This window comes from Pelecanus crispus, chromosome 1 (assembly GCF_030463565.1).
Source record: "Pelecanus crispus isolate bPelCri1 chromosome 1, bPelCri1.pri, whole genome shotgun sequence".
NCBI lineage: Eukaryota > Metazoa > Chordata > Aves > Pelecaniformes > Pelecanidae > Pelecanus > Pelecanus crispus.
The window spans coordinates 46,062,083-46,075,897 of NC_134643.1; the positions used below are offsets into that span (position 1 = coordinate 46,062,083).

Here is a 13,815-nt window from a genome sequence, read left to right on the forward strand (position 1 = left end):
GTTTCCTTTTCTACGTCACATCCTATCATTCTGTGATGTTTTACCTCCCTCGCACTAATATCAGCCCTGGCTGACAACCAGGGAGACTGAAATGTTGGCACCGCTGCCAAATGGTTAGGCATATCCTGGACACAGACAACAGATGCTTATATTTAAATTGGGACTAATTTGCATTTTTGTGTATTGTGGATTTTTTAAAGCATAGTTTTAGTAATGAAAAGGAATGTGTAATTTCAAAATAGTAATACTTTCCTTTGAAAAGCCAGGTTTGCTAATGGACTGCCATCTGTTCAACCCTTTCCCAAGAAATAGATTTGTCCTGCTTACTGAAAACAGTATTAGGTGAAACTGTAGATTACACATGGATTTCTGAGCGTTTAATTTAAAGTGCATGCTAGCACTGTTATGTCAGTAAAAATAACTTTAGATTCTCCTTTTCTACTAATGTTGGAATTTAAGCCATCCAGCAAACTGTATTTAGAGTACTTCGTTGGCTGTTCTGCTCTCGGGTTCCAGGAAAGGTGCCTACCTCTCCTTTATCATTTTGCATCTGAGTTCATCAGGTTTCTTTTGCACAGGATTTACAGCAAGAAGCTCTCTATCTTGCTTCAAAAGCCCATCTTAATCATCTGGAAAAAAACATTTAAAAACTCATAGCACTGGCCTCAACCATGCTTTCAAGAGTACAAGATTTATACGTGCTGGGAGCCTCTCGGAGCCTCTGGATGCAAGTTAGGAAGAAGGATACCCCGGCAATTCAGGCTGTTGTATCGGGAGCTGCTGGACCTCGCTAACCGATGGAGCCGAAGGAGCAAACCAAATGGGAACAGTCAGTTACTCTCCTCTGTAACCCACAGAAATCAATTAACGTTTCTGCTGAGCCCTGTTAGGGGCACAAATGCGCTGCGAGGAAGAGGTCCAATTTTTACAGCCCGGAGGGAAAAGCTGGATTTTAACCTAACTTCAGGATTTCAGCACCCTCTTACATTACCTCGGGAAGGTTACCGACACAGCCTCAAGGCTAGCAAAACACCCACCCGCTCTCCCTACCCAGACCCAGCAGCTGTGCACAGGAGGAGGCAGACGCGCTGTTTTGTAGGGTACCATCGCTAACGCCAGCGAACAGCGAACTTGCACTCACCGATCCCTTCCCCGCGCATCCTCCGCCAGCCCCACAAAACGCCGCATTTTGCCCGCAAACCACTGCCTCCTCGGGAGGTGCGAGCTCCCAACTCGCTGCCGGGAACGGGCGGCCGGAGCCGCTGCCCAAACCGCGGAGCACCCCCCCACCCTTACCTCCCCCCCCCCCCGCCCCCCGCCGGGCCACCTGCGGGGGCGGCGGCGCGGGGAACCTCCGAGCCGCGGGGGCGGGCGCCCAAGGGGGAGCCCCGCAGGGCGGAGGCGGCGGAGCGGCACCGAGCAGCGTCCCCGGCGGGGCCGCATCCCCCGCCGGCGCGCTGCCAGCGCGGCCCCCCTGCCCGGAGAAAGTTTTATTTCCTCCATTTCAGCCCTTCTCCCACCTGAGCCCCGCGGCGAGGCGCCTCCCCACCGCCCGCCGCGCTGGGGCTGCGGGGGGAAGACCCCCCCCGCTCGGCCGCGGCGGTCCCCCGGGCAGGGCGCGGGAGCTGGGGGCGGCCGGGGCGGCGGGGCGGGGAGCGGCGGCAGCCGCGCTTACCTCTGTCCAGCGTGAGCGGCTGGACCGCTGTCAGTGTCGCCATGTCTGCGGCGGGGCTGGAGCCCGAGTGACGCGCGGCTCCGGCACCGGCGTGGAGTGCGGGGAAGGGCGGGGAGGAGGCTGGCAAGGAGAGGGGGCGGAGGAGGAGGGTGGCTCCGTGGGAGGAGGAGGCGAGCGGGGCGGAGAGGGTGCCCAGGGGAGGGCGGCTGGCCACAGACGGCGCGCCGCGGTGCTGCGGGCGCAGGGCGGCCCGGCGCGGCCCGGCGCGGGCTGCCGGCATCGCTGCGCCGCCGAGGTCGGGCCTGGCGGGAGGGCCCCGCCGCGCCGCGCTCGCCTCAGGGCGCAGTGCCGGAGCCCGCAGCGGCCGGGGCGGCCCGGGCCCTGCGCGGGGGTGGGGGGCGGCTCGCCGCCGGTCCCGCCGCCCCGGGGATGCCGCAGCGGCCGGCGGAGGGAGAGAGAGGGTGAGGGCGGGGAGCTCCGCAGCGCCGCGGGGCGGGGAGAGCGGGCGGGGGCCGGATCCGGCGGCCCGGCCTCGCCTGGGCCGGGGGCGGCGGGGCGGGGCGGGGCGGGGCGGGGCGGGCCGCCCCGTCCCGGGGCCGGGGGTCTGGTGAGCGGCCAGGCGGGACGGTGTGTCTGGGTGAGGCGCCGCGCCGAGGGCTGGGCGCAGGGGTTGAGGCAGGGAGGGCAGGGACCTGGCCCCCGCGCAGGGCCTCGGCCGAAGCGACGTGGCCCGTAGCGGCCCTTTTGGATGGACCAAACCGTCGGCCTCACCATCAGCCCGGCCATCACCTCTTTTCCAAGTGCTGGGTGCGGCCCGGCCATCCTCAAGGAACCCAACGCCCTCTCATACAGCACGCCCAACGCGTCTCCACAGTGTGGGGTTGCGTCCTCACATTTGGAGAGCGAGAGGTTGGTCACAGACGCGGGGCGGCCGCCTCTTGCAGATCAGCTGCAGCTTGTGTGGGCTCGGAGGCCTTCGTAGAAGACCGTCCGTGAAGTTGGAGCTCTGCAGCTTGTGTGGGCTCGGAGGCCTTCGCAGAAGACCGTCCGTGAAGGTGGAGCTCTGCAGCCTGTGTGGGCTCGGAGGCCTTCGCAGAAGACCGTCCGTGAAGGTGGAGCTCTGCAGCTTGTGTGGGCTCGGAGGCCTTCGCAGAAGACCGTCCGTGAAGGTGGAGCTCTGCAGCTTGTGTGGGCTCGGAGGCCTTCGCAGAAGACCGTCCGTGAAGGTGGAGCTCTGCAGCTTGTGTGGGCTCGGAGGCCTTCGCAGAAGACCGTCCGTGAAGGTGGAGCTCTGCCAGGTTTGCTGGCAGCCCTCCGGTTGCCTACCCTCGTCGTTCACGTGAAGTCAAAGGAACCTGGTCATCTGCCGTCCCAGAAAGGTGTGGCAGCCTGGCAAAGTCCCAGAAAGTTTCTGCTGCCTTCCCTACGGTGTAGAGGAATGACTGGGTGAGGAATGGCGTCCTCGTTAACTATTGCCCTCTATGGTGCCTGCAGTCTTGTGTTTGCCCACAGAGCGCTGGGACGGGGTGGAGCGTCACTCCGAAGGGGAAGGTAGCACTATTCTCCTCACCCACTGGGATCTGACAAACCACGGGGGACTTGAAAGTACAGCAGTTCAAGGTTGCACATCAATAAAAGCTTTCAACTGTGAGGGTATTTAAGCACTAGTATGGATAATTAGGGAAGCTGTGGAAATTTTGCCATTAAAAGTTTTCAGAGCAGATTACATTCGGCTGCTTTAAAATTAGAGAAGTTTAAATAATGTATATGAACCACCCACTTCTGATGAACTGAATTCAGCACAGATCTCTCTAATGAATAAACAATAAACAGTAGCCCGTTGGGGTATCTTGACAAGAAAATGTTTCAATTGGCTAAAATATCAAAGACAAGAAATCAGTTCCTGGCAAGCAGTCAGTTTTTAAAATCAAAAACTAACATAAGGATTTTTATTATGCAGATTTTATGTACCTGCATAGCAGCTGGATTGACATAAAGTCTAACAGCTCCTTTTAAGTAGTCACTTTACTGTATATTGGATTCATAGTCCTGAACAAAGAAGAAGTACACATTTGGAGCTATAACAACCTAATGTGACAACACTCAAACTGTTATGACACCTGAAAAAAATCTGTTACAGACATAAAAGTGTGTTTAAATAATATTAAAAGTAAGGTGCCAAGTTAATTACCCAACCAAGTTGCTTTCCATATAGGACTTCATAACTCTCAGACTTGCACTTTTCAACTACCATCTTGCGAACAGACGTTTTGAAGCAAAATAGTTATGACAGTAACTTTTCTATCAATAAATATGTAGTGCTAATGCCAAATATATAACTTTTTAGAAACATATAACTTTTTAGAAACATATAACTTTAGAAAAAACAATGTTTGGGCTTGAGCAGGGTGCCTGTGGAAAGCAATAAACTTATGCTGGGTTTATCCTTTTTTATCTACCACTGGTCAGATTTTGTGTGCTCTGCCATAGGGGCTAATTGGCACTTGGATGAGAGACTTGAATGGGAGTATTAGCTGCACTCAAGGAAGATGAAAAGCAGCATTTGCTGAAATTGAACATTTCCTAATCAGCATAGCTGCATAGTTAATGCTCAAGAATGTTAAAGACCTAGCTGAGGAATACTTTAAGCAGCTGAACTGGGAATATTGCAGAAGTTGTCCAGCTGAATTCAGCAGCTGGAGGAAGGGGGTGGAACGAGGCAGGGAGCTGTGTGGTAGCTCTTGCTTTGCCAGCTCCCAGGAGAAATAGTGGACTCTGATAGTAAAAGTTAGCAGTCAAAAAGAATGAGTGCCAGCCAGCCTGCCAACTTGGAAGGTGGATCAGACCAGCAACTGGTCTGAGCCTCAGTCTTCTTGTTGATTCCTTGGGCTGTACTGGAGCTTTTAATTCAATATCACATGATGTTTACCAAACCAATTATACGGAATTAATAGATTTTATATCGTTTGGACTGGAAACTGGCTTATGACACATCTTTAACAGGTAGTCAGCGGTCAGGTGCCAGTGAATAAAGCTATTGCTAATAATACGACTGTGGACTTTTTCTTGCTAAATTTTTAAACAAAGTTTAGTATTTTGTACAAAGGTCTAAAATGTGGATATCATATATCCATATCTATCATAGAATCATAGAATGCTTTGGGTTGGAAGGGACCTTTAGAGGTCATCTAGTCCAACCCCCAATATAAAGGCTTCAGAGGCTATGCTTTTAGATAAGAGAGGTTATAAAAAAAATATCACCATGAAGGTGGGTAAACCTTGGAAGTTGCTGTCCAGAGAGGCTGTGAGATCTCCAGCCATCAAGATTGTCAAACCTGACTGGGAAAGACCTGGGCAACCTGCTCTTACTGTGAAGTTAGCCGGGCTTTGAGCAAGAGGTTGGACTGGATATTTTTCAGGTCCTTTTCAACCCAAATTATTCTATGGTTCTGTAATAAACTGTCCAAATTACTGGTGAGAATTACCTGAATAGCTGGATTAAATTGTTACATTTAAAAAATAATGTGTTCTAATGCCGCTGCAAGCAAGCGATGAAGAAAATGATGGTTATTTCAAGGTCTGGAGATTGTTTTGGGAAGGGGTGTTCTTATGTAGCGGGCTCAGTGTAAGTTCTGGGTGCAATGTTGCCAAAAAGGCTAATATATATATAATATATATATTTTTATATATATATAAAATATATAAACGAGGAATGGCAAATACAACCAGGGAAATGATCTTTCTTGTGTACTTAGTATTCATAAAACAACTGACTGGAATACTGTGTCCAGATCTGGTGTTTGCCTTTCAAGATGGAAAATCAGCTTTGATGTGAGGTTTAAGGAACTCAGCCAAAGCTTATCAAAGAAAAGGGTAAGAAGGAACGGAATCACTGTGTGTAGGTCCATGTATATGAAAGAGGCGTAATAGTGGGGGGATTTATAGTCTTTATAGTCTTATGACATAAGGTGATCCCATGACTGGAAGTTTAACAAGTTCAACCTTGAGTGAGATGTACTATTCTAGCAATAAGGATAACATAGGGACCAATTACTCACTGTTGCTTGAAATCTTCACAAAAATCAGAGGTCTTTCTAAAAGACTTGCTTTGATCTAACTTCTAAAGAAAAATAGAATGGCTGAGGTGTTCAGGAGGTTAGATGAGATCATGATTGTGATCTATTACTCTCATGACTTTTATGACCCTTTGGCTTCCCTCAAGAATTGGTGCTATGAGGGCCAGAGAATTACTTCTACACAGCACAGTGCAATGCAACTCAGGAAAACCCAGCACCTCTCTGAATGCACTCGTTGGCTGCCACAGTAGCACATCTTTTCTTGTCCTAAGCTTTGCGTGGGATAATTAATTAAGATGCTGCCCCATGCCTGGAATACTGTGGTAAATGTAGCTATTCGCTTCAGTACCAGAGCCACCCCTACGAGAGGTGGAAGGCCTGTTTATGGTGGCTACAGAGGTGTGTGGCAACAGGCCACACCACAGTGGCACAGCTAAATCTGCGTTTGGGTTGCATAGAACTGTTTTATGCCTTTTAGCCGTATTCTGGATATTAATCATTGGATTAAACATCTTGTCAGGGCTAAATTTCACCTTGGGTACTTAGATTTGGATTCCTACCTACGTTTCCTGTGAACTTTCAGTTTGACGCAGGAATTTTCACAGCCAGCTTTACGCTGGAAGGTTTGTTGGGCAGCTGCTTTATTTCACCCTGAGGCTACAAAATAGATAATTTTTATTATATGATATAGTTATATCTTGTTTATGCCCCTTTTTGTTAAATGCAATGTGTTACTCCACTGTTCTTGTATCAACTTGACAGCTCTGGGGAATGCCACACACTCAATTTGCAGGAAGATCAGTTGTATCTGTCATCCCTCCATTAAATATTGTTTGGTTATGTTTGTACATTGCATGAAACTCCAGGTTATTTCAGAGAAGATTCTAGGTACAGAGAACTTTCCAGACCCTAGATCACCTCTTAGGACTGATTCAGAACATGCATTCAGCCTTTTCTCTTCTTTTGTGCTTCGCTTGTGCCTTGCACTTCAGCACAACTAAAAGCAGAGATTGCAGTAGTGTTGTAATATGGGCTGTGAATTCTCAGAAGACTGAGGATTTTTGTCATCATTCAGATTGGCTTTTTGAGTGGCATTTTGCATCTACAGGGGAAAGAAACCTTCCTTTTTTAAAATCTATTGGTTATTTCCATGCAGTTTCCATGGCAGAACTTGCTATTTGAGAAATCTAACGGTTTAACAGCAGTTTGTTTATTGGGCAAAGAACGGCATCAGTTACCCATAAGAAATGCGATTTAGTGCTTTCTGAGAACTATATGCATTACTCAAAAGTACGGTTCATTTTGTCCCAGGAGAGCCATGCCATCGCAAATAATATTTCAGGTGAGCTGGAAAGTCCTACTATGGGTGCATAACTGTGTATAGTTCAGTATTTTTCCACTGTACTACCCTGTACCACAGGATGTACTTTCCTACAGGACTCATTTTACATTCTAATATTGTGTAATGGATTACTTTTTGTAGATAGTGCAATTATTGTTTTCCCAAACGCTGAAACAAATTTGGCCTTTAAGAATACTTTCTTTTTTTCTGGTTTTGTTAAAGATTCAACTGCAGTTGACAACAGGGAGAACAGGATTGAGCTTTGCTGAAATTCTCCTTGGGCTACATTGAAATTCAGGAGGAGGCTCTACTCAGTCCAGTGAGTTTCTACCTATAGTGTATAGAAGCCTGTAAGTCTATGTAGTTTCTTTAAAAATAACTATCACAAAAGCTAAGAAAAGCTAACCTGTTGCTGGTATGCTTATGTTTGCTGTTTGGGGAAGTGGGCTGTGCCTTGGTGGGCAGGGTCCACCCTTTCTTTTAGGCACGGAGGCAGTTTAAAAGCAGTTACAAATCTGACCTTCAATCCGTGATCACCTTTGGATACCCTTGAAATCTGAAACTTGAATCTATTTCCGTTTGTTACCATGACTTACTTATTTTGACTGTTTTAAGGATTGGATCGTGACTTAAAGTTTGTCAGTACTGAGGACCTCTGAGAAGAATGTAAATTATCCTCTGTGAGGCCACAGACATCTTTAGTTAACTAGTTTAATGCCAGTTCAGGCTTCATCTGCAAGCAGTATACCTGTAGTGTTAACATACCCATAATTCATGAATTCTCATTGTGTTTTTAGTTATTTGAACAACTGAACAACAGCATTGATTTGCTCTCCTCATAGACCAGCATAATGAATTATCCACCTACCTTCTTTGTCCAGTCTATTAATATACATTTTGGATAGAAATTTTGGATCAATGTGATTTCTTAACAAGAACCCTTTGAGTGGAAAAAAAAAAAATAAAAAAGAATTGTTTCTCATTGTTCCCATCAAAACATCCCTATACAGAATAGTGGCAGAGAAAGAATATGTGGTCATGAAATAGATACTTACCTTTAAAGGAAATTAAACCAGTAGAATACTTAATTTTAAATAGTTTTAGAATTATCAGTGGTGAACTAATAGTGATAGTTACAAGGGGGTGCATAGTCAAGTATGTAGGCATAGGGAAAAAAAAGAAGTGCAAGGAAAAACCACAGTTCCATAAAATTGCCACAGCTAATTAGTTTGGGAGTATGAACAGATAACCTTGTATTTCCTGAAACTGTTAGTCCTGTGTTAATTTTCATGTGAGACAAGTGACATTATGATATGCATCTGAAAATTGGTGGGACCTTGATTGCAAGGAGTTATTGTAATTAACTCTGATTTTGCTGTAGTCTGTAAGTACCTTTTTGAGCCATAAAAATTAAAATATGATTAAAAAGCCCTTTTGGGATCTAGAGTGCATTTTCAGATTTTAGTTGGGAAGTGAAGAAAAGCAAGCTGCTTGCAAAGCTGATGTGTTTATAGACATATGAGGTTTAAGTTAAGCTTAAGTATTACCTGAAATCATTAATTACCTGATTAAGCTACATAGATAACCAGGTTTGTCAATCTGAGGATTAAAAAGCACCAACAAAACAGTGAAGAAGAAAAAACTGAAAACTTGCAGAAAAAGTGTTATGACTAAAATGAAACTCAGCAGCATTTCTGTTTCAGTCCTGCTTTTTATTAAAAAAAGGGAAAAGATTAATTTTATTTTAGCTTTCAGAAGACAGATAATGACTGTACTGAAGCTTTCCTCTGCTTTTTTAGTTACATGCTCAGAAGAGATGACAGTATTTAAGTACTACTGGGGACCAGAATGTCAGGGCTACTGATGGTTGTTGTTGAGAATAATACTTTGTCTTCAGAAGGAAAGAGAACCAAGGGGAAATATAAATAAGTTATTTTGGTCTAAGAAGCAGTTTAATGGTCATCTCCGTGTCTCCAATCAACATCAGTGCAGAGCTGATCTGTGTGACATTGTGAACAATTAAATCACATCTGGTCACTGCAATGCAGTCACAGTAACTTGCCAAATTACTCTGTTTCCTTGTGCATCCCAGAGGCAAAACCAGGTTCAGGGCATGTGTGTGTTTTAGATGCGTACAGATGCTGATAAGACTGTGTGTAGTCCCAGTATTTTAGTAAACTTCTTTGTCTAGAGGCAGTTTGAAGTCTTAGTTCCTGAGCTGGAGAGTCTGCAAAACTAATACAGCAAACATCTGGGCATACTCTATCTTTGCTCTCATGGCAAACTTACTTGCTTCAGTGCAGTTAACTAATGTGAGAACACGTGCCTGAGTCAGTTCAGAATCTAACTAAATGACATGTACAACGTTTTCCTCATGGAATGCCTTCAGAGAAGCCTGAAATGTACAGATTTAAGGTTCTTGGCTGATTTTTTGGATAACTTAATTTTAATATTCAGAGGAACATTTCCTCTTGGCACTATACTAACAGTATTCTCCAACACATGCTGTTGTCCATCTGCTCAGAGCCCTCAGATGACACCATTCTGGTAAATTTGCTCTTCATTCACATTCAAAGCCATCAAATTTGCCTTCAAGTTGACCCATGTTCTGTTTCAGGCCAGAGAACAAATTCTCAATTTTTTCCACTCTAATGGCTGCAGCGCTGTCAACAGTTTATATCTAACTTTTTAAAGAAAAACTATTTTAAGAAATAGACAAATACTGCTGGGATTAACACCAGGTCACAGGAGTCTTCTGCCCTGCTTTCTCCACAGCCACTGATGATGAACAAGGCCCACTGTAGCAGCACTCCTGTCACATCAACAGCTATCATCAAACAATGAGCCTCCAGTTTTTTTCCAGCTCTTAGTTGCTGCAGCGATGGTCAGAATTATCTCACCTAGTCAGTGGCTGCAATGAGCCTGTAAGTGCTTCATACTGAAGCTCTGTTTGATGGTACCATCTCCCTGCATTGGCACAAGAAGCCACCTTTTGTTGCATCTCTTTGCCTAGTCAAGCAAATTCCCCTCATGGACATATAGTTAATTGTGCCTTACGAGCAGCCCTTGGAGGCAGTGGCTCTGAGCATAGTGACTGCCGGACAGTTGCCAGCTTGTTCCTGATGTTAATTCATGTGAGGGCATCCCAGGCTGCGCACTCTTTGTGTCTCCCCCAAGAACATGCTCAGTCTGGCAGTGATTCATAGGCCTCTTTAGCATCTTTCCAGTAATGTCCTTCTGCTGTGACCTACTGTGAAACTCTAGATTCCTGACACTACCTATATTGAGACATAGGAGACGAGGCAGTCACTCTTAACTAGGTTGGTGAGTGTTATGTGAGTTGGGGAACTGCACTGGACTCAAGCGTGGGCATAGGGACAAACTTAGCTTTACCTTGTGGTCTGTTCCCTGCAGTAGCACAGGAAAGTAAGAGTATCCCTAACCTAGCCCTGCCAGAGAGTGAGGTGGCAGGCTGCGGGGAGAGAAATTATCAGAGAGAAATCATGTCCTGGCTTGGTTCTGCTCTGCTTATTTTTTATGAATCCAACTTTGTCCTTTGACTTAACTAATACTTTTTCTTCTACAATGCCCTCCCTGTACCTTTACCCTGGCCAGTATATGCCCTTCATGTACTGAATTGCCCTAGATGCATAGAAGATCTGCCCTAAGTGGTTGATTACATACTACATCATGCAAAGATAGCTGAGTCTACTTCTGCTGGTCCAGCCATGAAGCTAATAAAATTAGCTAATAAAATCAGCAGAGGAACAGCAGTGATTATATGGTAGGGAAATGAATCCTCACAATCCTCGAAAGGATTCATCTGAGGAAAAGCAGAAGTGCTGCTGATCTTTATTGTCACCTTTCCTTTACCTGGAAAATTTCATACACTGAGAGCAAGCCTTTCATATCTAGCTCTTGTCCAGCACCCTTCCTGCAGTTACACTTGCATTTCACTCATCTGCATCAGTGGAATACATTTAGTTTCCCCATCCAGGATCCTCTCCACTAGATAGACCCATTGACCACATCTGCTATCTGCCAGTGAGTTCTGGAGGTGCACCGCTGAAAACGGTGATGAGGATGAGGCCCCATATGCAATGACATGCAGCTACAAGGCACCTGCACAAGCCTAATACTGTTACCTTAGCCTATTACTGCAGTTCCTCCTATTGTCATGGGCGCTGCTCTTTTTATCACTTGGTGATATCTCACATGCTAGGAGAGAGGGAAGAACTTGGTAAGTCTGGGTGATCAGAATAAGTCTGGGTCCAGCAGCTCTACCTCCTGTCTCCAGATCCAGTTCACATGTGCCACCTGGGGAATGTTTCCTGATTTTCCCTACCGTTCTGACTTACTAACCAGAATGGAGCATGAGACCTGTATGATGCCTGTCATTTGCTAAGACTGAACTAAATAAGCCTTGCTGAACCCAAGAGGACTTCATAGGGTTGAACATCTCTGTGTTGCACTCTTCAGTGCTGTGTGTGAAACCTGCATGGGCAGTCAGGTTTTGACTTGATTATGCATCACTAAGGCAATGTCTGTGGATTTCAGATGGGGAGAACTGAGTATCAGAACACTGGACAGCCCAGAAACCAAGCGAGGACAATTGCAAGAGAAGGTCACTGCTATCAGCAGCCTGTGGGATGGGAATTTGCTAGACTTGTCATTTTTTTCTTTTGCTCTCTGCCTGCAAAAGGTCTCAGTTTTGCAGTTCATTCATTTTTTTTTCTCCTCCTGAAGTGAGACTGAACAGACTATTTTGAGCTTGAGTTCTCTGGCAGCAACAAGGGAAACTATCTCACAGATGGGCCAGTGAGGGATTTAAAGTCTGTTTTCTTTTTTCCCCTCCAGAGATACCTGTGGATTCTTAGTATCCATGCAAAAGAAAAGCTGTGTCTGTTTTCCTAGCTTGTGAGGGATTTTGGAACTGTCTTTATGTAAAACTGCTGAACCTGGCTGCACTCCAGGGTCTTTCCAAGAGAACAGGACTGTTATTATGAACAGATAACAATTTCAGAAGAGCAGGGGATTTCCAGATCTTGATTCAGATTCATCTTCTGGTGTGGGATTAGAACCATAAGGTGTGGACCTGGAAGGATTTTCCCCTCTATATACCCAGATCTTGCAACACCATCCCCCATCAATTATGTGTGCTTTACATTTTCACTCTGTGTAGCTGTTGAAGGAGAAGCTTTTCCCACAAGACACTGCTCATCTTCCAGGCAGATAATGTAGAAGCAGAGCTGGCTTCAAGCATAACCAACTTGGGCAACAACATAAAGAGAGCAGCACACAGCACATCCCTGCCCTATGGCTGCCTTCCTGAAACCCATGATCGAGTGCTCCCTGCTTGCGGGGAACAGTGCCATGCAGTAAGAGACAGCAGTCCTGACAGGGCTCTGACAGCCCCCATCTGTGCTATACGACAAAATGCTGTCTGCTGGCAGGGTAGATCCTTCCTTCATTTAGTAGGAGAAGAAAGTGTGGGACCTCATCACCTACCCACAGCCCCTGGAAGCGTTCCTGGCCACTTGGACCTGCACTTCTGTGGCTGTTGCTCTGCTAGTGCTGTAAAACTGAATATTGTTGCAATGCTGAGAGCTGGAGACACCAAAATTCTTTTTTTCAGCTGTGAGCAAACTCTGTATTGAAGGAAATGGTTTGATACAGCGTAACATGGTAGCCAATACATGGTCGCCAATACATGGTCATACCATAAGGCTGTATGCACAAGAACAGAGCTCAGCTGCGGTGGGGCCCCTTGCTTTTTGTTCACCTAAAATTAAACGAGAATGTTCCTAAACAATTTGGTAAATCCCACAGGAGTAATGAAGCAAGCTAAATTGCTGTGTCACAGATCACAGAGGCTCCTCATCTGGTCCTGGCTGACGAGCCCAAAAAGCAGTAATATCCTCTTTGGTCTACGAGATGACACCTTTTCACTTCTTGAGACTGTGCTGCTCAAAATTCATGTGTTGATTTGCCTTCCCCTGTGAAGCAGTTTCCCACCAGGAAAGACGAGGGTTATTAGCTGTCTCTTTCTGCTGTACCATGTTTCTGGGCTGAGGAGTAGGATGGTCTACAGCTGGTCTGGGCATTTGATACAATGTTTGATGAAACAGGTAGGTGTTAAACCTTGAAACATTTTGCAGGTTGGAAAGTGGCTATGGTTCAAAAGGTCTGGAAACAACAAGTGAGCTTAAAACCAAACGCTTTCTTATAAAGCAGTCAATTTTTAATCTGTTTTTGTGTCACAATAAATATCCCTTGGCTAGCTCTGTCAGGTCTGATGACTTGATGCAGTAAGACTGTCTCTCTGGAGACAGAGTGTGAAAGTTTAATTCCTGCCCCCCCTCTCCCCCCCAGTTTCTTTGACAGTCATGCTATTATTCCTTGCTCCCCCCACTTCAGTTAAAATAGCATGTTTGATATACCTAGAGGTCCCAATGCTATCATTCTTAATGCCTGTGTTGGTATTTCGGATAAAAGCTAAAGGCTATTTACATCCATAAATCTACTACAGTGTATTCAATAGAGTATTTGAGTGGATTTTGTGCTGTGAGACTGGCCTGCTAAGGGACTTTGTTAATAATAAGTGCAGAAAATGCTTTTTAACTGTGTTTCTATGACATTCAACCCCTGAGAAATGAAGTCTAAAACCACTTTCAGTGATACATGCAGGAACTGAGTCTCTGTGTACATGTATACTCAACAAA

General features: G+C 45.8%; 1 protein-coding gene across 2 annotated transcripts in view; it reads right to left on the reverse strand.

The window, feature by feature from the left end:
• Nucleotides 1-1,955, reverse strand: part of LIN7A (lin-7 cell polarity scaffold A) — a 47,101-nt gene extending 45,146 nt beyond the window's left edge. For both annotated transcript variants that reach the window (XM_075726477.1, XM_075726467.1), the window contains exon 1: nucleotides 1,676-1,955. In XM_075726477.1, the coding sequence (XP_075582592.1) occupies nucleotides 1,676-1,955 (280 nt within the window). The remainder of the gene's footprint in view (nucleotides 1-1,675) is intronic.
• Nucleotides 1,956-13,815: the final 11,860 nt, after the last annotated feature.